Source organism: Miscanthus floridulus, chromosome 3 (assembly GCF_019320115.1).
Source record: "Miscanthus floridulus cultivar M001 chromosome 3, ASM1932011v1, whole genome shotgun sequence".
Classification (NCBI taxonomy): Eukaryota; Viridiplantae; Streptophyta; class Magnoliopsida; order Poales; family Poaceae; genus Miscanthus; species Miscanthus floridulus.
In genome coordinates, this window is record NC_089582.1 from 58,393,858 (window position 1) to 58,417,556 (window position 23,699).

At 44.1% G+C, this 23,699-nt stretch overlaps 1 protein-coding gene across 5 annotated transcripts; it reads left to right on the top strand.

Annotated features, from left to right (window-relative positions):
- The first annotated feature begins 13,000 nt into the window (after positions 1-13,000).
- LOC136545812 (glycolipid transfer protein 1-like) lies at positions 13,001-15,159 on the top strand. Of its 5 annotated transcripts, none has more exons than XM_066537790.1 (7): positions 13,001-13,066; positions 13,624-13,754; positions 13,858-13,913; positions 14,008-14,138; positions 14,259-14,394; positions 14,586-14,717; positions 14,813-15,159. In XM_066537790.1, exons 2-7 carry the CDS (start codon positions 13,631-13,633, stop codon positions 14,846-14,848), a joined length of 615 nt encoding a protein of 204 aa, XP_066393887.1. In that variant the 5' UTR covers positions 13,001-13,066; positions 13,624-13,630; the 3' UTR covers positions 14,849-15,159. The 5 variants fall into 5 exon arrangements, with proteins under 5 accessions (XP_066393887.1, XP_066393884.1, XP_066393885.1 ...); XM_066537787.1 differs by lacking the exon at positions 13,001-13,066 and adding an exon at positions 13,100-13,544; XM_066537788.1 differs by lacking the exon at positions 13,001-13,066 and adding an exon at positions 13,100-13,273 and having other exon boundaries at positions 13,372-13,754.
- The last annotated feature ends 8,540 nt before the right edge of the window (positions 15,160-23,699 follow it).

Genomic DNA, 23,699 nt, shown 5'->3' on the forward strand with positions numbered 1-23,699 from the left:
TAGCAGTGATTTAGATGATTCTGATGATGACCAAGGAGGTATAGATGCTATAGCAACAACGGCTGATGCCATGCCAGTATCGATACATACTATGCCATTACCAGTACCAACTAAGGTTTTGTAAGGTGTCCATGCTCAGGGTAGACTAGTCATAAATTTGGCTATAGATGATATCCCCTATGATTCATGGTCTAGAATTAGTGAAGCGCAGTAGTATGTTCCACCACCACCTTACACAATGACTGAGCTTGAGCAGCTAAGGTCCAAGAACGTACCTTTCAAGGGCATTCCGAACTATAGGGATGTCAGCATGACGGATATGGCTGTTTATGATACCGGTCTCTAGATGTGTAGGAATTCATTGTATAACCATGAGACAGAAACCCTTAGGAAGGGGATGATATTCAACACAATGTCAGAGATGAAACTCTTCATTCAGGACTATGCTATGTACCACCATAGACCGTACACCGTCCCTCATTCGGACCAGGAGTTGAGGTACCACTTGATATGCAAAAATGGTTGTCTGTGGAGTTTAAATGCACGAAGGAGACAGAGTGATGGCAAGTGGAGGATAACTAAAGTTGTTGAACCCCACACTTGCCTAAACAATAGGGGGAAGGAAAATCATCAGCAGCTCACTGCACGTTACCTTACCCATCGTATATTAGGGCTCGTTGATGACAATAACGACATCTCAGTGTCTTCTTTACAATAGTCCATATCTAGATTCGTTAGGTACGATGTGACATATGGAAAGGCTTGGCGTGCTAAGCAAATTGCTCTGGTGATTCGATGGGGTACTTGGGAGGAAGCGTACAACAGGGTGCCCCACATCTTATGTGCAATGCATTATTACAACCCTGGCTTGAAATGGTTTGTGGACATTGGAGTGATGTTTTTTTGGGACCCATTGAGGCATGTCCTCTATCGTGTGTTCTGATCGTTTGCGCAAACGGAACATGCATTCTAGTTTTATCGGCCAGTCGTACTTGTTGATGGCACTTTCCTAATAGGAAAGTACAGGGGCACCTTGATGATGGCTGCTACTGTTGATCCTGAGGACCAGATAGTACTCATGGCATTTGCTTTGGCAGAGGGAGATAACAATGAATCGTAGTCATGGTTCATGCAGCTTCTACGTGTGCAAGTGCTTGGCCCAACTCGCACTATATGTTTGATCTCTGACCATCACGCATGGCTTCTTAATGCTGCAGCTAAGCATATAGATGGGTTCCTGCCTCTAGTACATAGATGGTGCATGAGACACTTTGCCGCTAATTTCTGGCGGCGTCAGTAGAAGCAGGAGGTATGTGACAAGGTAAAGGCTCTATGTTGTGTACGTACAGAGCACCAGTTCAAGGAGACAAAGAGAGAACTAGACAAGATGGTAAATGTAGCCGAAAAGGCCTGGTTAGAGGCGTAGATGGAACAGAAGGCTCAGTGGGCGTTAGCATATGACGAGGGGGGTTTTAGGTATGGCATCATGACCACTAACTCCTTAGAGTCCTTCAACTATGTATTCACTGGAGTTCGATCGTTGCCTATGTCTGGAATTGTTGAGTTCTCCTTTCATAAGTGCAATGAATATTTTGTGAAGAGGTGGGAGCTTGCGCAGAGGAATATAGCTGAGAAGGGGCATTTTGAAAAGGCTGGAGCTGAACATTTGAAGAAGGCCGAGGAATTGGCCAAACAGCACACCGCCGAGCCGTATGGACCCCACCGCCATATCTTTAGTGTATGGGGCAAGGGTGGCACAAGCCTGGGTGGCAAACGTTATGGTGGATGAAACTACCGAGTTGATCTTGAAAAGGTAGAGTGTAGTTGCAACGTCTCTCAGATCATGCATGCCCCTTGCTCTCATATGATCACGACCTGCAGGGTTTGCCGGTACAACTATGAGGATCTGCCATATATGTCACCCTTGTATCTCTGTTCGAACACCGTTAGTATTTGAGAGATGAGCTTCGAGCCATACCTTGACCCAACACAGTGGCCACCTTATAATGGTTATGACTACGTGCCACATCTGGATCTAATGAAGGTAGGGAAAGGTAGGAGGAAGAAGAAGCGACTGAAGGGGGACATGGACGCTATGAGAGGGTATGACGAAGACATGTACGGCGGGGAAGACTTCAACGAGACCCATGGCAGGAATCTTTGCTCCGTTTGCAAATAATCTAGCCACAAGGCTAGCCGGCATAGAAGACAGCAAGTGATTTCATATTGTGTTCGTATTGCATAACAAGTAGTTCAAATTTTGCAATGCTACATAATGTTAATCTGAGAATTGTTAATTTAAATACTCCAACCCTTTGTTTATCATTTTGTAATAGGATGGCCCCTCCCATGCCGCACCAGCTGATCCCCCTTCTTGATGTGGAGTACGATGCCCCCCTTCTTGTACCGGACGATGAGATTCATTATGTCGTGGGACTTAGTTCATTATGCCGAACTTATGTCAAACGAATATTATCATCGAAAACTTGTAGACTCATAAACCAATGAAAATGTTGTATGGCAACTTATCGTCCATTTATTTGCTTCATGTTCGTTTTGTACAATACTTGTAGTTTTGTACAGCACCTCCGCCTATAAGCCCACCTTTGCTTGTAGTTCTGTAGTTTTGTATAGCATTGATGCGCCGTGGGCTATGGTGTGATAAATGATTACGTTCGTTTTAAAAATTTTGAACGCATGATACAAACAGATGTAATCACTTAAGATCGATCATGGGTAATCCGAGTACATGATACATGGGTACAATACATCAGTAGTTCAAATGGAATATAAGACAATACAATAGAATTTCTACTACATGGCTACATTGATCATTAATAAAGCATGGAACTAACAGATGACGCAATAAAAAACCCTCAGTCAGAAACATACTGAGTAAGCAACTCGTCGTCCGAGTACCAATCCTCAACCACAACCTTGTTGCTGTGGCTAGGCTCACCTGCGTTGCTCTGACCTACCTGTCGCCTATAGTAAGTAGCCTCTGCTTCATCTGCGGCCGCTATGGCCTGAGTGAAGAACGCGTCGTCATCCTCCTCCGCCTATAAGCCCACCTCTGCTAGAGCGATGAGCTCGCTCAGTCTGCTAGTGTCGTCCTCATCCTCCTTCGCCTGCAAGCCCGCCTCTGCTAGAGCGATGAGCTCGCTCAGTCTGCCAGTGTCATCCTTATCCTCCTTCGCCTACAAGCCCACCTCTGCTACAACAATTAGCTCACTAAGTCTGGCAGTGTCGTCCTCATCCTCGTCCCCCTCATCAGACAACACAATCGGTGATTCAACGGTACGACCAGCTTGCTTTCTATGCTCATCTAACTTCTTTTCCTCGTACCTTGCACGAGCCACGTCTGCAGCATGTTCCTCGCTGTATCCAATCCCTTCATGTATAAAATGCAATTAGTTAGCAACATGATTATATTACATTTACAATCAGGCAATGAAAATAGGCGTTCAAGCACTCACTGGCACATAATGCAGCAACATGCTCGTTCAAGACCTACATCTATACTCTTGTCTCCTCCCTTGCCTCCTTCCTTGCCCTCTCCTCCTCTAACGTCATCCGTTTCTCCAATCCCCATTTGTTAAGCCCAACATCGATCGGGTTACAAATACCGCGCTGTGTAGCAAACTCACGCATCTTTTCTTTGTGATGTTTAACGAATAGGTTGACATAGTCAGGTCCATATGCCCTCTTCCTTACAATTAGTTGCCTCTTCTTTAGTTCATCCAAGAACTTAGCTTGACCATCATAACGCTCCCACTTGCATTTCCTAGTGCACTGTTCAAAAGAAATATTATATCATATATGTCTTAGCAAAAGAAATAAAATACGATTTCATGTTTACCACAAAAATAACGAACCTCTTCGTACTCAACCATATGGCCGCAATAATGGCCTATTCCAAGCTCCGAAGGGACTAGGCCATAGTTAGAATTAACATCACATTCACACTTGACTGGTGGTGCTTTGTAAATTAACCTTTCTTTCTTCTTTTGTTTTGCTTTTGGAGGTTCTTCGAGCCATTTGTTCTTAGGACCATACAACCACTCCTTGAAACGACACTTCACCATTGAATACACCTAAATAACGTGACATTAGTACATGACACATATAGCTCAACATTTCAACACATACACTTTGCACTTACTTCATGCTTGTTTGGACACACAAACTCCAACGTATTGTTAGGGTTTAACACGGCTCGGTCTCCGCAATGGCATAGAGAAGGTTCCTCGAGTCGTCTAACTGTGGCTAAGTGCTTCTCCTTAGCCGTCATTGGAGGGGGGTAAGGGGGAGGTGGAACCCACCGCTCGAAGTGCTCTCGTGGATATCGCCCTCTCCACCAATCGTCGAAAAGGAGGTACATGGGATCAAACTTGTCTGCATCGTCGATCCATTGAAAGAAAAAGCACCTCTCATGGGCCTACACAACAAAAATTCAACAAAATATTAGTAACCTAGTAATACAAATGAAGAAGAAAAATATACGGAAACAATTACTTACATTAAAATGACCGCACATGTAGAAGCAACGAGCCGCTGTGTCCGGATGTCTCGATTGAAACACGTCGGCCGGACGACCACAGTCACAATTAGGGACAGGGAGTTTAGGAGAGACGGGGGCATCTTTGCTAGACTCGTCGGGGTACATTTCTCTAGGATGACCCCGTTTTCACCGTAATTGCTCCCGAAACATGTCTTCCATCTAATAAAATGGCTCAAATTAAACACCAATCAAAACAACGCAAATTAATGTAAAATGTAATCATTTGCAATGCAACTAAAATATTATAAACAACAATTATAGCAACAAAAATATACATGGCAAACATACTTCTAACTAAATAATTAACCTTAACATTGACAAAATCATACTAATACCTTCACCATAGTTCCCAAACATAATTTTCCTACTAACCTTAACTCCCATTCATAATATCCTATCTACCATTCAAACGAAAATAAAATGTACGTCATTACCTTGAACTAGGACGAGGAGGGAGGGAGGCGGCCGGGGAATGGAAGGGATGGGAGGGAGGCGGCAATGGAGGGCCAGGCTACCGCCGTTCGTGGCGCGGCGGCCGCCGTGCTTGGCGACGGGCGGGAGCGGGAGCGACGCCTAGGCCGCTTTACTGCTCGGGCAACGGGAGTGGCCACGGCGGAGGTTATACCTGACTCTGCAGCGCCATGGATCAGGGCGCGGCACTGCCGCGCCAAGATCGGTGGCGCGGCAGAGCCCTGCCACGTCAGCGGCCAGCGCTTCTGGTCGTCGCCACGTCAGCCCTCTGCCGCGCCACCATGCATGGCGCGACACAGGCATTTAGCCGCGCCAGGGCAATAGGCGCGGCCAAAAGTGTTAGTTTTTTTTAAAAAAACCGAGAGTGTTAGATTTAAAATTAAGTTCGAAAAAGTGTTAAAATTAAAAAAAAAAAATCGCTCGTGCTAGGCTATGTGCGCGTGCACGCAAGAGAGCGACAACATAGGTGCGAGCCAAGGATTAAGGCAACCAAACAGTTGCTCTATGCATCCTAGCATTGTAAATTAAGGCAACCGAACAACAACAGCTTGTATGGCCATAGTCTGGCCAGAGGAGGCTTGGCTAGCCAGATGCGATACATGACCTCGAGATGGAAACCAAATAGGGCCCTACCCTTTTTTCTTGTCTTTTACCTATCGCTTTCAACATTCTCTCTCATCCTCTCTTCTCTCTCACTTTTTCTCCTTGCGATGCTATGGCCCCCCACATTTTCATGGTTTTGTCAAGTGAAACCATCGGTACCTTTGGAAGCTATTGTCAAATTCTGCGAAACCACTCCCTCAAAATCACTTGGAGACTCAGTGCTTATGTGGAGGCTAGGTCATACATCAACCAGGTGCATTGGGGCTAGCCTTATACCACATACTTCAGCAGAAACGATGGTGTTGACGTTTTTCTCCCCTTCCTCCCTCCCCTCCTCCCCTCTCTCAAGATACATTGCAACTATAAACAAGGTGGCAATGGTAGAGATAGGGGGACGAAAGGGGGAGACTCCACTAAGCTCCTGCAAAGTTTCCACTAAAATTTTTAAAATTAAATTAAATTTTGAAAAATTATATTGTTGGACCCAAAAATAAATAAAGAAATTCATATCTCTATCAGCAAATTTCTTCTAAAAATCTATCGGTTTTTTAACCATTGGAGGTAAAATCTAGGGTCTAGATCATTCTCTCTTCCCAACCTTATGTTTTCCTTCCTCTCTCCCATTGTCTTCTTCCCTTGACCTTGACCGCTACCCTGCCTGTACCGAGTTTTGTGCCAACCCTGGCGACCACCGCACCCCCTGCTCGGGCTGCCGCACCTCCACCTCTGCCATGCGCGCGTCTCGTCCCTGCCCCTGCGATGACCACACCTCTCCTTTTGTTCTTCGTGCTGGCCGCCGTGCCCCGCCCCTCTACTTTCACTATGTTGGCCACCTCCTCTTCCACGCTGGTGACAAGCAACCATGCCCCGCCTCTCTCCTCTATGCCACAACCCTCCTCCCCACCTACATAAGTGGCCTCACCTTGCGTCACTGATCGAGTTTGCCCTACCCGCATCGCCGAGATCCACAATGCTCATGTCGGTGGCCCCTCGGAAGACTCGCTGGTGGTGGCCTCATCGACTATGACGTGGCCGTGGTCGAGCGAGAAGGGACGGGTATGGGAAGAAGATAGGTTTGGGAGGAGAAGATATCTGGATTATAGATTTTTGTATCCAACGGCTAAAAATACGACATTTCCAACAAGAATTTGTTGATAGATAAATTAGTACTCCCTTCATTCTAAAATATAAGACATTTTGGCTTGTTTAATTAGATACATATTTTTTGCTATGCAATTAGATATACACTATGTCTAGATACATAGAAAAAACTAGAAGAATTCCCCGCGCGTTGCTGCGGGAATTTTTTAAAAATAAAACCGTTGTATGTATTAATTTGAGCTACATGTTCTTGCATTGGTTCTAGTCAAAATTTATCAAGCTAATGAAATAATTTCATAAAAAGTATCACAATATTAGATCAAATTATAAGACGTGCTTTGAGGATGCAACGACCCATTACCTAGCAATATATGTTTTGCTACGCATATACAGCCCGCACTCCTGTATGCTTGGTAGAACATAGAATGAATATACCGTAAAGTTTGAACTAACATACGTGCCACCATCTAAACTAAATTAAGAGAAAATAAATTAGCAGTTAAGAAAATCCTTAAATTTGTGTATTACAAAGACATAGAAAAAGAAAAAATACATAATAAAGAAGAACTTTGAATGTTTGGAAAAAAAAATAGCAGTGCAGATTGCCAATAAAATGTGGGATGTGGCTTCTTCTGCTGTTGAGGCCACAACACTTGAGAGGATCTCTCTTAAAGCTTGCAACATGGAAGGGTTATAACAAACAACTACAATTAGTTAGTAAAATCATCGTAATCCTTAGCTGGCTGAATCGGCCGCTTCACAGAATCGAGAGTCGCTGTACCCTGTACATATGCTGCTTAAATAGCTGAGATGGACCATGATTATTAAAAGGCAGACTGTTTCTTTTGGAATATCAGGACGACATGTGCTTACCGGTCTATATGGAAATCTCAGCGTGAAAAAATGTCAATGACCAAGAACGTGCACAGTTGCACAGAAGTAGTACTTGGCGTCGACAGTGTGTTCGCTGGTTGTTTTTAGTCAGGGTTTATTAGTCAGCCAACAGTATTTTTCTCTTACAACAAACCAACAACAACCGGGTTTATCAGTCCAAAAACCAATCAGCGAACGAGCTGAATGGTGGAAAGAGAGGGGCGATGTGCTGCTACTGTGCTACATATCTACTTATATGAGATTGGAAAAAGAATCGTCCCATCGTATTTTTTCAGTCAACGAATAATATTTTTCTCTCGTAACAAATCAACCAAGTACTCTCAGCCAAACGAACAGGAAAATTAGACAGAGGGACTGATCAACGAGGGAGCTGAACAGATCCTCGTCTCTTGGTTCGCTTGGATCTTGAGTTGAAGCGATGCCCTGAATAATTGAGTTGTGCTAATGCCTTGGTGGAGTGCGGTTCCCATGGGAGTGGAGGATTCGAGAGTCATTGATGGAGAAGGGTAAGAGATAGTCTAGTCGCAGCTTAATTAATCGGGCATGAATAATGCATGCGTTCGTCTGGTTCCAACAGGCCAGGTGCTGGCTGGATGACGTGGTTTAAGAAGATGCCAGAGAAATAACCTAGTGAGGTTTTGCTTTATAAAAATATAGGATAATATATCTAGAAATATCGAAACGTCTTGTAAATTGGAATAGAGGGAGTAATAATTCGTAACAAAAATTATAAAAACACACATTTCTGGATCCACTTGTAGAAATATCAAAATGTCTAGAGAGAGATGTCGGACTCGATCATGCGATCGCTATTGCATTAGAACTAGTTGAAGTAGAGAACTAAGTACTAAGTAATACTGTCAATGAAAAGGTTGAGTAACATGTGGTTGACTTGCTTTCATACACAGTACAGTGCTTCTTCTTTGTCCATGTGGCCTCTCTATTTCCACGCCTGCAGATCGGTATGGACCTGATAGATTCAACCTAAACTAAGCCCCCAAATCATTAGCGCATCTGAGACTGAGAGACAGCGTGGGCGTTCGGTTCTCGGTTCGGTTTTGGTTCGGTTCCTTCGGTTATTGATGAAATTCGGTTCTTAGAAAATAGCAACCGATTGGTTCCAAAAAATTTTAGGAACCGATCATTTCGGTTCTCGGTCATTTCGGTTCGGTTCCGGTTCTAACCGAACTAACCGAAATTTTTCAGAAGACCTCAAGACAATAATAAATATACTTGTTTTAAGGCAAATTTATGCAACACTATATTCATTTTTAATAATAATAATATATAAGAAAACAATAGCAATATAGTAACACAAGTTCAAATATAAAACACTACACATGAACCAAATATAATCCTACAAAATACAAGTAAGTGAAGTATAATTCATGTAATTCGGTTCTTTCGGTTAATTCGGTTAACCGAGAGTAGGAACCGAATTTTCTTCGGTTATTTCGGTTCCTCAATATCCGGAACCGAATAAGAAACTGAATTTTTCGGTTTCAGTTCCGGTTCTTTCGGTTCGGTTCTTGGTTAAATTTGCCCGGGGCTAACTGAGAGAAGCGATGCCAAAGGGTGACGTCCGAAATATACAGCGACGCGAGGTGGTATGTGAGAAAGTGGCAGTGACAGGGGCAGCACAGCACGCGGCCAGTGCCTGCGCCTGCCTAGGATTCCCAGCAAGACAAGCCTGGAAATCGATGAGGGGCAGTGCAGTGCAGGGTACAAAGGCCGGACACCACCAGCTGCGCTGATGCGTAATCGGATTGGAAATCTAAAACAACAATAATGGACAGAAAAATGGAGGCCCGTGACGACGACCCGTCGTCTCATGCCTCGTCCCCTCACTGGCCACGGAGTTTTTTTTTTGGTTACATATAAAAAAGAAATCTGATTGAGAGAGAGAAGATGCTCCAACCAATCCTTTAGATTTAGGAAGCAATTTGATTGGAAGAGAGAAGATGACATGATTTTCCTTTTTTTCTCAGTCTCACATCCTTCCCTAAGGCGTGCATTAATATTGGTGCTAAAAACTATATGACTTATATTAAGGAACGGAGGAAGTATTTTTTTTGCTAGATTTAAAGTTGAACTCTACAGCATATGAAATCTACATTGGCCTCGGATAGGTTGAGGATTAAAGCCAGCAATAATCCCCTTTTTATCAAAAATTCAACTCCTGAATATAAAATTTTTAAAAAAATCTTTAATTTGTTCATTAGTTAAACATGTTTTTGTTGTTTTGTGTTGGTGGAATTTGTGTGGTGCGTGTAGGTAGACTCATGATCATATCAACCGGCATAACAGACATGTGTAGTTCACACAAAACAAAATTCCAAGAATACTGGGCACAACATAGTAAGGACCACGAATACTTTTACCATGAGAAGAATAAAAAGATACCCCAAAATAGACCCAAGCAAAAGTTGAGACGTGCCGAGTCTGCAACAATTCTGACTAGTTTTGGGCCTAGAATATGTGCCTCCAGACCCTCCTAGTCGGTAGGTAGAGGCTTTACATTTCGAACGAGGCCTGGGCTTAGGCGGGCCATCTCGAGTTTTTAGCATAAACACAAATGAAAATAATGTTTGTGACCAAGCTCAGGTCGAGAAAAATTTTCTAGGCAACGATACCTCTATCCAAGCTCTGGTACTAAGATGAACGGGCTAGCTTGGCGAGTCAGGCTAAGTAGCCCGAGTTTGCTTAGGTCTACCCCAGAATCCCTCTAAGATCATGGTAGTAGTAGCTAGCAGAGTCTAATGAGCACATGGGACACAATGCCATCTAAGACATGGTGCTAAAATTTGGGGTGAGTGACATTTCAAAAAAAAATATTAGCACAGAGAAGGATATGCACAACCAAGGGATCCTTGGGTTCCACCTAGGTGGCTTAACAATTCATCGTCCTTCCTCCTCCTTTGATGCCAGGAAGGTTCGTCCACACGTCATCTACTTCTACATTCCTTCCTTCTTCCCCATGTGACCTTCATGTACTCATCATCCACTATAGTTGTTAGGTGGGTGGGGGTTTGGGTTCTAGGTTTGGTGCTCGACGATTGTCAAGGTCAATCTAGATCTCTCTAAGGATGGATGATGACTAGGGTTGTAGCTAGCTAGAAGGGGGAAGGGCGAAACCATTTGAGTGATAAGAGTATATCTAATGAGAGGAATAGGAAGTGGGGTAAGTTTAAGCTCGTTTACGGTAAGATAGGGTTAGAGGCGGAAAAGGTTGACACATGGAGTTATGATCAAGGTGGCACTCGGTGCCACTGCAGATGAAAGTGGTGGCCATATCTAGACAAGAGGTCACAATGTTACAGAGCCATCAATGACTAGGTAGGTAGTCCATGGGTTGTGGGTAGCCGATGATAATCAGCATGTCAATGGGCAGATAAAAGAATGAGATGGGGCTGGGTGACAAAAAGAAGTGCCTGGAAGTGTGGAACATAAATAGCCTTTGCATAACGGGGCTAGGAGTAGCGACAAGGAGACCGCTTAATGGTGGTGGTGATTTATGCGAGTATGTGACATAAGGGCACCCTCAATGGTTAGAGCTAGAGCTCTAAGTCAACTTCTCTAATAGTGCTAACTTTTAGCATATAGCTTTTAACATAGATGGCTCCACATGACATTCTCACATAATCTTGAAATATGTGCAAGAGCTAGCTTTTCTCTCTCTTCTATTAAAATATGAGAAAAATGCTTAGAGCTAGCTTAAAAGCTAATTGTTGGAGCTGCCAAAAGAAGCGTTTTTTAGTCGCGGAGAAGCAAATAATCAAGAATAAATTGACTCAATAATGCACCGTCACAGAACAGAGGGTATATATGGACCTACTTTGTTGGAGTGTTGTTGTTTGGTTGCATGTTAGCTTGATCGGGACTGCAAGGGTAGGGGACATGAGAGGGAGGAAAATAATCATAATTTCACATGCGAGGGAGAACAATAATCCTAATTTCAGAAGATGGGTACTAGGGCCTCGTTCACTTTGCAAAAAAAAGTGAACCCGATGAATAGTATCACTTTCATCTTATTTGGCAAATATTGTCCAATCGTGGACCAACTAGGCTCAAAAGATTCATCTCGTGATTTCTAACTAAACTGTGTAATTAGTTATTTTTTTCCCTACATTTAATACTCCATGCAAGCGGCTAAAAATTGATGTGATGGAGAGAGAGTGAAAAAACTTGGAATTTGGATGGCATCTTAACAAGGTCTAGATAGTGTGGGATGGATGGAAGGAGATTACTTGGTGCCCCGAAGATAGATTGTATGACTGAAAATTTCAAGTGACATTTGAGAATATAGAAGAGTTGAGTCGGAAGCATTAACTGCAGTTAGTGGAAAAAGTTATAAACTATATACTGATATTCTAGATTTCCTGTTCAATATGTAGCCTTTTCAGATCCAACCCATCGCCCCTCGGCTTAATCATTTGTAATGGTACCATAGAAATCTCGAGATAATTAATTTGGTGGGGGGGTTTCAAGACAGGGCACTTCCCTACACGTTCAAATTATTTACATGTTTTGGAGCTAGCCACTGCATGGATTTTTTTGCGCCTTATAATTTTTAGATTAGCAAGAGGACAAATTACGGCAATCTCTTCCACAATGATTGTACCACACAGGCACACTGTCGGTGTTGGTCTAGATCGGCGCTGATTTGGGCAACCACTACTTTGCCATCACCAATTGACCATCAATCGTAGCCCTCCTGCTGCGACCTGTGATTGGCCCATGAAAGAGATCAACACATGCAGCGACTAGCGAGTGCTCGCCATGTCAGAGCATGTTGATGCTTAATTATTGGTTAATTTACTTCTAAGTCTCCGTAGTAGGGTCAGGTCAGGAAGAATCTGGGAGAGTTAATGATGAACAGTAATGATGCTGTTTGATGCCATGATCTCCCTTTTTGCTGAAAAGAAATCCCAAAGTACTGATGTGATTATTGTTCCCATGAAGATTATGAACGAGATGATAATCATGCATGCATCTTGCTTCAGAAGCTTATTAGAGCCCTTGGATCCTCTGGTTTAGCCTGCTCCTCCCTCTTTTTAATACCATGCAAGTTAGTATTTAATCAGGGCTTTCAGGGTTTTGTGATCGACCTATGTAGGTCTGAGTATTTAATCAGGGCCTTCACTTCAGGCAGTAACAGGATTAGACGAGTAACTAAGTATACGGGATACTGTACTGAAAATCCCTTACTACAGTCGTTGTACAAGCATGATCGGCGACGTGCCGTCCTGCAATATGATCGAGGTGGCAAACAACTCTGCTGCCCATGCCCATCAGGCCATCAGCCCATGTTTCAAACGAGAGGGCCGATGAGAGATACTGTAATATATATACCACCATGAGGCCCGGCCCAGTTCATCGGCTCCCACGACAGGTCCCACTTCGGCCACCCAGACACACGTCTCCTCCATTTCTGAGGTCTTCTTTCTGCACCCAAAGCTTCCTCCCCATTCTTTTCTCTTCTCTTCTGTCGTCCATCTGAGTCCTGAGTAGGTGAGTGCACTTTGTAAATTTGCATTGCACTGAATATTTGGAGGAGGCTACACGTATGCTAATTACTTCTATCAAGGCAATGAGGCTCTGGGATCGGTGTTGCTAAATGCCAATCTTTTGCAGAAATTGTTGGTATGATTTCTGTTTACTTGGTTGGTTAGGAGCAAGTCAAAGTAGTAGCAAGCCTGTTGGTTCATTAAGGATATAGTACTGAGGATTTTGTTTTTCAGATTCCCTTGGTAGTTTTATTGTCATGAGATTCAGTATTCAGCGTGGAACATTACGTGTGGTCTGATGATCTTTCAGTACTAGTGTCAATCATTTCATTGATCGTCTAGCCGCTTCGATGAAGTTAGCGTGATAATCGTGTCTTCTGTCTTGTTCCTCTTTCTGGTGAACCGAGGTGATCGATTGGCAGTTGGCGCAATGCCTGTTCCTGGTTATCTTTCTAATTCATTTGTGTAACCAACGTCGTCATGCAGAAATAAAATGCAGATGGAGGGGACCGTGTTCACACCCTCCCTTGAGGGCATGAAGCATGTCAAGTCGGAGAGTGGCGTGATTCTGACCAAGCCGTTTCTCCAAGTATGCAAGCAAATCCTTCCAGTGCTAGGTAAACGAGAGATGTTTTGCATGGAGCTCATCACCGATGAGCATTACTAGTACCTTGATGTGGTTAGAGAAATGGCGTTCTGATTCTTGGATCATTATTGCAGAGAAGTTTGGGTCAGCCATGTCGATCGTCAAGACGGACATAGGAGGCAATATCACGGTAAGGCGAATCCGTTCCCGTTGCAAGTTTCATATATGTGCATCTGACTGGCTGCTACTGCAGTTTATGATGCCACATTCTTGATCTTGTGCAGAGGCTGGAGACAAAATATGCGTCGGATCCTACAAAGTATGAGCACTTGCACAGCTTGGTGAAAGTAGAAGTCAGCGCCAAGACAGCCAAAAGCTCTAGCAGCTGTACTAATGGCCTCCTCTGGCTGACAAGGTAATAACTCCCCAAAATTTGCGTATTTCAGCATGTTTTTGGAGATCGTATTTCAGTGTTTCATTCATCAGCACAGCACATATCAGTATTGAACTGTTTTCTGCATTTGTTTGTCGACAGAGCTATGGACTTCTTGGTTGCACTGTTCCACAATTTGGTACAACATCCAGATTGGCAGATGTCACAAGCTTGCAGTGACGCTTACAGCAAAAAACTGAAGAAATGGCATGGCTGGCTGGCGAGTTCGAGCTTTTCGGTACTACTCCTTACTAACTTCTAAGCTCCGGATGAATTTATCATACCTTCTCATAATCTATCAACTCTCCAGTAACTACTACTGATGATGTATGTTAATTTTGTTTTAACGCCTGAAAACTTCAGTAACAACTTGTTGTGCCATTAGCTGGTGAGAGGCACTTTACAAAATCTAATGCCACATAATCTCAGGTTGCCATAAAGCTTGCACCAGACAGGAAGAAGTTCATGGAGATCATCAGTGGTTCAGGCGACATCAACGCTGATATTGACAAGTTCTGCGCAACATTCTCCCCTTTGCTTGCAGAAAACCACAAGTTTCTGGTAAGTTCAGCCCAAATTACTCTACATTTTGTGTAACCAACCCAACATTTTCTGAAGGTGAAGTTTTATCATATACACCTGTGTCTACTTTGCAGGCCAGTGTGGGCATGGACGATCTTAAGGCATCCTAATCGTTTATCATTCATGTTCTGTGCTAAACTTACACAGAAACAAGCACCTGTTGAGAATTTGTATCGTGGGTTCTGAGTGTTAAGTGTAACACCTGTTATACACTCCTTGTTATCCATAAATTCTCTTCACCTCTGTTTTTTGTTTGCATTAGATCGTGGTTGTTTCATCCTCCACAGTAATAGAGTCCGTAACCAGATGCCGTGACATACAAAACCAAGTCCTCCTATCAAACTCCCTTGGTTGTTTTATTATAGCCACATAAAAAACCACATTTTTGCTCTATTAATTATTTATACAAATGCAAACACAATGTTTTGGGCTGATAACATCTCTCCATCATTTTTTATGATGTTTGTTGTGCTATCCACAATGTTTTGTTACAAGCGTACAATTTTTTGTTCCTATAATTTGCATGATTTTGTTATAGGTGTTCAAACATTTTGTTCCTCCTGTATTTTTTGTTCAAGAATAAACCACAATCACCATCTCCTCAATGTGATCACCTCCATCAATAATGTTGGATCCTTCGTATAAAACTTGACGTCTGTTCCATGCATCATTAATGCTCTTTTCATGACATACTTGGTAGAAAACATCTTCACTCAAAGTAAAATATTTTTTTTTTGAATGAAACGACAGGGGACGAAAAGTCCCCACCTTATATATTAACCATAGATTCCAGTCAAGACTAGTGGTGGAGGGCAATAAAGGGTGCAGGAGCGGGAGGAGATGGGTTCCGCCATGACCATGCCATGGGAGAAAGAGGAAGAAGATGGATCTAACGGGTGGGAGCCACTGTCAGCAGAGAAGAGAGGAAGAATAAAGGGTTACTTTGGGCAATACTAGAATATGGTGACCTGCAGGTGGACCCAACTTCATCCCGAGTGTATAAAATGGCATGGTTCAAGTAGACAACGAATTATAATGGCATCTTTCCAAATAGACGAATAGTAATGATATTTTTCAGAAAAGCAGAAGTTGTAATGACATAAATCCAATTAACCCTATATATTAACCATAGATTATAGTCAAGACTAGTGGTGGAGAGCAATAGCCCGACATGGGTGAACCCTAAGTGCAGATACAAGTCGTGAGAGAGGGAAAGGTTGTTACATATGGAACAATTGACACCACACCACAAGATTCAATCGTAGCTGTTGCGGGGCTCGACAGCTCCATGTCGTGATAGAGTCCCTGCAGGCAGCGAGCAGTTATTATGCGCCCATACCTTCACAGCGTGCCGGAGAGCTTTGATCTTGGCCACCAGGACGCCGTTGGCGTCGCTGGAAAGAACAGAGGTGAAGAAAAGAAATCTTGCTGTTTGAGCCAAGAGGATTCAAATCAGAAGAGAGGAGGTTTGTGGATAGAGTTAGAGATGGAAATCTTTAGAGGGACGTGGTTAGAAGTCGAGCTTGTGCATGAGGTGAGTGCGGACATGGGGAACAGAGAGTTGAATTGGATGTTTAAGGCCGTGATTAGTTGCTCCGGGGGAGGGGATCCGGGATGGAGGGCCGGTCCTGGACGGAGTGAGACAAGCTGAAACCATACACCTAGGTGTGTTTGGTTGTAACTTTGAGAGTGATACTGGATGATAGTGAGTTTGTTTGGTTGCCTGCTTGCACCAATTTTAGGAATGAGCTGGTCCTCCCCCTTGTGTTTGGTTTCAGCATGGCACGAGGTGTGAGCACCCATGTATCACTTTGGTGAGCTTACTACCATTTTCATCCAAACAAGCATAACAATACAAACATTACCTCATATCATTTGTATCATCATCAACTAAGACATTGGAGCATAAGAGATATTACAAAATTATACAACAGTCCAACCAGCTATTAAACATCAACAAATCGGTCTCAGTACCTCACAAGGTCGAAGTAAATTGATGAGTACATGGTTATAGGTTAATCATCACAGGCAGTTCTTCCAACGTTTAACAATGTAAAAGATGAGCATCAGCAACATGAAAGACTGAACCATGCAAAGAAGAAACAGCCAAGATGGTTTGGCAATGAGAGTGGTAGAAGGCTTCTCAAGAACTTTTTCATCTTCATAAGTGGTTAACAGATTGGCCTCAGATAATAGTTTTTCCTTGATTGACCTTGAGCTTGGAGCATAAGAAACACAAAAGGCAACATAGCAATGGTAAGAAACAAACATGAAAACCAATAAGAACTAGACTAGAGTTCCAGTACCTCACAAGCTTAAGGTCATCATTTTTTTGTAATCTAGTACACATGGCAGTTTAGTTATCATCATAGGCTTAACAAGAATATCAAAGACAATTACAAAGAAAATAGTTGGAACTGAGTGTCAGAAAAGCCATGAAGCCTTGGGACACATCCATCCCCTGCAATCAGGCACTCTAGCCGAGGAGCAAGCAAAAATTCAGATAGGGATCATGCATTTACAGCGTACCACATATTTAGATAAAAAAGTTAGTCGTACCCCAGATCTGAGTGTGGAACCAGAGGGAAACAACAAGGAACAAGTAGATCAGGAATAACAGGTCATAGATCTGAGTATGTAAGAACAAGAACCCTAGAAACATGGCATAACTCAAACAAAATCCGCACATAAATCAACAAAAGCACCACACAGTGAGGGAGAGGAGAGAGGCGCAGGTGAGGTCTACTATCACGGCACTGGAGGACCACCATGAATCCGTCGGTCAAGGTCGACTTCGGCGGTCAACCGAGATCAACGGGGAGCAAGAGGAAAGGCGCACCAAATCAATGGAGGAAGGAGAGGCGCGAAACAGGGGTGGTAACCCTAGCTGACACCCGCGCTTGCCGAGATGGGGGCATCTCCTGCACTTGCCCGAAGCATTCGCGCCAAGCATCGAGTCGTCCTACATCGAGAGGGAAGTGGAAATCGAGAAGATGGAGGTGTGCGGGATGGAGGGGGGTAGAGGTACAAGACCGAGTAGGCGAAACATGCGAGGAGGGAAACCAAACACGACGCTGGAACGAGGCCACCCAGGTAAACCGTGCGAGAACGGCCCGCTTCGGGCTACCAATCAGCCCCTAAGAAGACCCTGTCCAAAACATGCCAGCGTGGGGAAAGATCATTTATTGGACCAAGTGTAGAGCTGAAAGGTCCTAATGGCTAAAGGAGGGTAAATAGCCTATTAAAAATTTCTATAACAACACTAAGACAAATAATTAGTCAATAAGATGGCGAAGCAAATTTTGCGCTAGCACTATACTTGGGGTTGCAAGCTGTAACACCCTTGGTGTTACACTGTACAGCTTTTTGCTAAAACACTGCATGAGCATCATACTGATGTGTGCATGCATGAATTATAGAGTGTCAAGCAATATACATAACTTGAAACGTTCATCGGAAAACACGAAACAAATGTTATATTTTATGTCGCGTTGTATCACTTAGTGTTCTGAACGAATTTTTACTGAACGAAAATGCTATAGAACACATATGTGAAACTTTAATAAAGTTCGTAGTACAAACTTTGGAGGTGACAGTGAAATACTCGTGGTCAAGAATGGGAGTCACTAGCTAGCTTAATTGGTAGCCTAGAAATCGAAGTTGACGTAAAACCGATCGAAACTTAGTCACTTTTCTTAAGTCTGAAAATGGGTCGACGAAGCCGAGTTCGATAATTTTTATAGGAGGATCGGGTTGGGTAGTGGCATGGTTTAAGGGTTTGTTTTAGTAGCTTGATATACCATCTCGAGCGTAAAATGGTTGGTTTCGCAACTGGATCATCGAGTTGGGGTTTTGGGCAACTTTAAAAAGCGTGCAAATCACTTTTCCCGGCCAATTGCAGCGTCTGGGCGCGATCACCGCGCTGGCACTCATCGTCGCCACACCTGCTAGCCAATGCGTGCGCCATGCGCGGGCCACCGCGCTGGGTGGCCCTACCACGCGCGTTGTTGCTGTGCCCTGGCACGCCACGCATGTACACACACGCGCACAGCCGCGCGGACCTGCGCTGCCATCGCGTCCGCCTGCCGCCCTGCCGCCTCACGCTCGCCTGTGCGGTGCTGTGAGTGCTTGGCAAAACTTGGTCATGCCCGCACGTCGCCTTGCCGTGCTTGGCCTTGCCCTATCTGTGTTGCCAGCGCATCCGCCTCGATGTGACGCTTGCGCTGACCGGTGCCATGCCACCGCGGCGTAGGATGGAGCCGCCGGCGTCAGTTGCGTCGTCGGCATGCTTCATACTTGTTAGTGGTAACAGTAGGTAACTTAGCACCTTAGTCAGTAGGACTAGCTTAGTAACTTGATAGATGTATTTTCATCTTAAGAGCTGCTGTTGCCATATTACTAAGTGTTGCATCATCATTTCATGCATATAGATCATGAGTTGGTAGAGTTCGTGCCTGTGGACAAACAAGAATATGACAAGGTCGTTGAGGAGTACGAGGAGGAGATCCTCATGCAGGAGGGAGCCATGGAGCCTTTTGGTGCTGACTTTGCTGACCCACCGCCTGCCCAAGGCAAGCCCCGATTCATAACCCCTATTTTTAATGATCACTGAATATATATATGATTTGCATTTATGTTACATGTATTTTATGGAAACCACATGCATAAATATATCTACCTATGAGTCCTACTAGTACAGGTCGAGTAGCTGCTATGCTTAGGATTTTGGTAGTGTGAGTAACCTGCCGTTACTCATAATAGGTGATAATTATGATTACTCATGATAAAATGGTGGAAAGAAAAATGGTGACCGAGCATAGATATGGTTTGGGTACTGGTGGGTGTAAGGGGCTGTGTCCTGCGGCCAACAGGGCATATCTCAGTTACACTTTTTCCCTGTCTATGTTGGTTAAGGACCGGTCGTTTCAATGGACGCTAGGCAAGTCACAGATCTATTATCCCAAGCACATACTTGGGTATGAGCACAGGGAAGACTTATTGCTCTCTTGTTGTGGGTTCTGGCTCTTTCCAAACCGACTGATTGGAGGCTAGGATGGTGGAGGTCCTTGCACCGTACTAAGTCTAGGACTTAGAAGCGGGGGCTTGGAGTCCAAGTTTGGACGGGGACATGGACCCCTTGACAGGAGGGTGATGGGTTGGTCCTGCTTGTGCTTGGGGTACAAGTGGGGCATGTGTTTTCGAGGTACCCAGCTGAGGACATTGATTCATGAATCACCGCTGAGTCGGTATGGCTTGTCTTAACTCTAGCATCATAGTAAGAACTGAAAGATGGAAGGTGATAAAATGAAACTGTTTGCTCAACTCTTGCTTGAAAGTAGAACATGTGCTTACATAGAATGGATAGATAATAAATTAATACGGCTATTAATAATATCATAAGTAAGGACTCACTAATAGTATTGCTTTCTGTCAAAAAGAAAACCATCAAACCATAAAGCTTATCATGTTCCTGGGAGTCAGGAAATTATTCCCACTAGTCGAATAAGTCTTGCGAGTACATTGTGTACTCAGAGTTTATTTACCCCTGTTGTAGGTAATGCTTGAGAAAGACAATTGTGTGGAGGATTCTTCTAGGGGGTATAGACGGATCCTCGTTCCTTATCGCTAGATGTTTATTTTTAATTTTGCTATTTAATATTCCACACTCTGATAATTGGCAATGTAATAATGAATTTCTATGAACTCTGGATGTATGAAATGCATTAAGTATTGTAACTCGTTCTCATTATTGGATCCTTGGGGGAAAATGTGGATCTTTCAGGTTCTCCCTTGGGGTGTGCCCGACGGATACCGCTCGCTGTAGCTTACTTTCGGGGTGCTTAGTGTCTGGTGGAAGATGAGCGCCTTCGTAAGTGTGTTATTTTGGGCAGTTCTGCCACAGTTGGTACTAGAGCCAATAATGGGTTACGAGTTCATCACTCTTTTCCAAAACTTAAAAATTTGACCAACAGAAGTTTTGCAAAAAATAGGATGCGCTAAAGTTGTGTAAATAAGTATAAGCCCTAGCAATATGGTCTATCTAGGATAGCGACACTGATTTATGTAATCAGTTTTCTATAGGTACACTGACTTACATTGCGTAAGAAATCACTTAGCATACGGAAAGTGAGTGTGCGATGTGCCAAAAATTTGTGAATGCCGCTATATTCCAGTTTGAGTGAGCGTGCAGGCCGATACATGCATCATGATAGTAGCATCTTGCTTAAAACTAAAGCCCCCCCTACATGTATAATTTGGATTAGTAAATTGATAGGATAAGAAAATGAATGCTTTAATAAATGTCTTGTCATCCTCTAATCCCTTGTTTCTGATCTAGGAGGTTGTCCTAAGTGGTTGGTTTCTATCTCTTACAGATGAATCTGAGGTTCGGACGCGGGAGCACCAATGCCGGTGCATGCCATGGTCTCGACGAGGGCCAAGGCGAGAGTGGCTGGGCCAATGAGCATGGCAATGGGGAGAGCCATGAGGCTCCACTTCTGGCTCCTCCTTTTCCACCGCTGCCACCACCGATGACTCACGTGGAGATGATGGCGGAACTGATGGCTGCTCGCCGTGAGTCAGCCCATGCCATGGAGCTAATGGCACAAGCTATCGCTGGCTTCGCCCGTGGAGGCCATAGGGGCAATGGTGGGAATGGGGGTGGTGCCCATGGTCCTAAGGGACTCTCCTCTTACCAAGATTTCCTCAAGACCCACCCGCCCACTTTCACACCGATAGCTGATCCCCTAGATGCGATGCACTAGCTCTGCATTCTGGAGCAGAAGTTTATGTTGCTCAACGTGGCTGATGATCAGAAAGTGTGCTTTGCAGCACAACAGTTGTTGGGGTCCGCGAGTGCATGGTGTGATACCTTCAACGCCATGTAATAGCCAGATCACCAGGTGACCTGGTAGGAGTTCACCGCAGTGTTCAGAGAGTTCTATATTCCTGCTGGTGTCCTCAATAGGAAGCTGACTGAGTTCCTGGATCTTCAGCAAGGGGGTATGGCAGTGATGGACTACGTCAATAAGTTCAATCACTTGTCCAAGTATGCTAGAATTCATGTGGACACCGATGAGAAGAAGAGGGACCGCTTCTATCGCGGCCTCTCTTACAGCCTTCAGGAGAGATTGTATACTGGGAACTATTAGACCTTCGAGGCCATGATGAATGCTGCCATCACCATGGAGGGCTTGCAGTGGGATTCCTAGGCAGAGTGGAAGAGAAAGCGGGTGGCCATGGGGTCTTCTAGCCACCCTCATACTCAGAAGGTACAGGTTGTTCGACGGGTGCCCTATCAATCATTAGGCGGGCATTCATTTTGGCAGCCTCGGTATACTTCTTAGACTTCTTCCACATAGTACCATGCACCCACTTAGTAGGTGCAACCCCAGCAGCCTCAGGGACAGCAGGTCCCACCTCGCTAAGGATTGGGAAACAAGCCTGGCGCTTGTTTCAAATGTGGCAAAGATGACCACTATGCCCGAGAGTGTCCCTAGAACTAGCTAGCCTAGTCTGCTCAACCATCGGCTAACTCTAGGCTGGTTTGGAGGATAATGATCAAGAAGAAAGTGCCAGCCAGCCGATCTAGATAGGTGAATTTCATGGATGCTGAGCAGATACTACAGCAGGAACTAGTGATGGCTGGTATGTTCACCATTGATTCCTATCTAGCTTATGTGTTATTTGATTCTGGTGCATCACATTCATTCAAGAGCATGGGATTTGTAGACCGGCACAACATACCCCTTATGGCCATACCGTATGCCTATAGAATTCATACTCTAGGTGCGCAGATGTGCATCAATACCTAGACGGACACAGTATGCTTGGTATTAGCCACCCACACTTACCACCTAAAGTTCATGGTACTGCCTGGGCAAGGTATTGATGCTATTCTTCAAATGAACAGGTTGCGGGTGTATGGGGTAGTCTTGGATTTAAAGTGGAGAATTGTGGAGTTACGGCTTCCTTCTTCTGAGGATAGGATGTCTCTTCTAGTACCCTCAGATCTAGTCTTACCTGTTGCTGCTCATGCTGAAGCCTCTCCTGATCTTGCCTCTATTCCAATAGTTTGTGTGTTCCTAGATGTATTTCCTGAAGATCTACCTGGGTTTCCACCAGACAGAGAGGTGAAATTCTCCATTGAGCTAGAGCCTGGTACTGCTCCTATCTCCTGGCACCCGTACCACATGGCTCCAAAGGAGTTGGCTGAAATGAAGAAGTAGTTGGAAGAATTGATGGAAAAGGCATCATCCGTCCTAGCTCTTCACCATGGGGTTGTCCAGCCATTTTTGTGAAGAAGGATGGTACTCTGTGGATGTATGTGGACTACCACCCACTTAATGTGGTAACAATTAAGAACAAGTATTCTTTGCCCCGTATAGATACTTTGTTCGATTAGCTAGCTGGTGCCAAGGCGTTCTCGAAGATTGACCTCCATTCAGGCTATCATCAGATCAAGATCTAACCACATGATATACCAAAGATACCTTTTTCTAGTAGGTATGGGTTGTATGAGTACCTAGTAATGTCTTTTGGTCTCACCAATGCTCCTACCTTCTTCATGTACATGATGAATTCGGTCTTTATGCCAGAGCTGGACAAGTTTATTGTGGTGTTCATTGATGATATCCTGATATATTCCAAGAATGATGAAGAGCATGCCCATCACCTTTAGATAGTACTGGCTCGATTGAGGGAACACAAACTATATGCTAAATTCAGGAAGTGTGAATTCTAGTTAGATCAAGTGCAGTTTTTGAGGCATGTGTTGACACATGATGATATCTCTGTTGACCCCATCAAGGTGCAAGATTTACTGAATTGGAAGTCTCCCAAGTCTGTGCACCAGAGTCGATAGTTCTTTGGTCTAGCTAGGTACTATCGGCGTTTCATTCTGGATTTTTCTAAGATAGCTCAACCAATGACCAAGCTACTCCAAAAAGATGCCAAGTTTAG

What these genes read in the sequence shown, in the direction of transcription:
- LOC136545812 (XM_066537790.1), top strand. Translation starts at nt 13,631, where the DNA reads ATGCAGATGGAGGGGACCGTGTTCACACCCTCCCTTGAGGGCATGAAG. An exon ending in ACATAGGAGGCAATATCACG is followed by an intron (nt 13,914 to 14,007) that starts GTAAGGCGAATC and finishes GATCTTGTGCAG; the next exon opens with AGGCTGGAGACAAAATATGC. An exon ending in GGCCTCCTCTGGCTGACAAG is followed by an intron (nt 14,139 to 14,258) that starts GTAATAACTCCC and finishes GTTTGTCGACAG; the next exon opens with AGCTATGGACTTCTTGGTTG.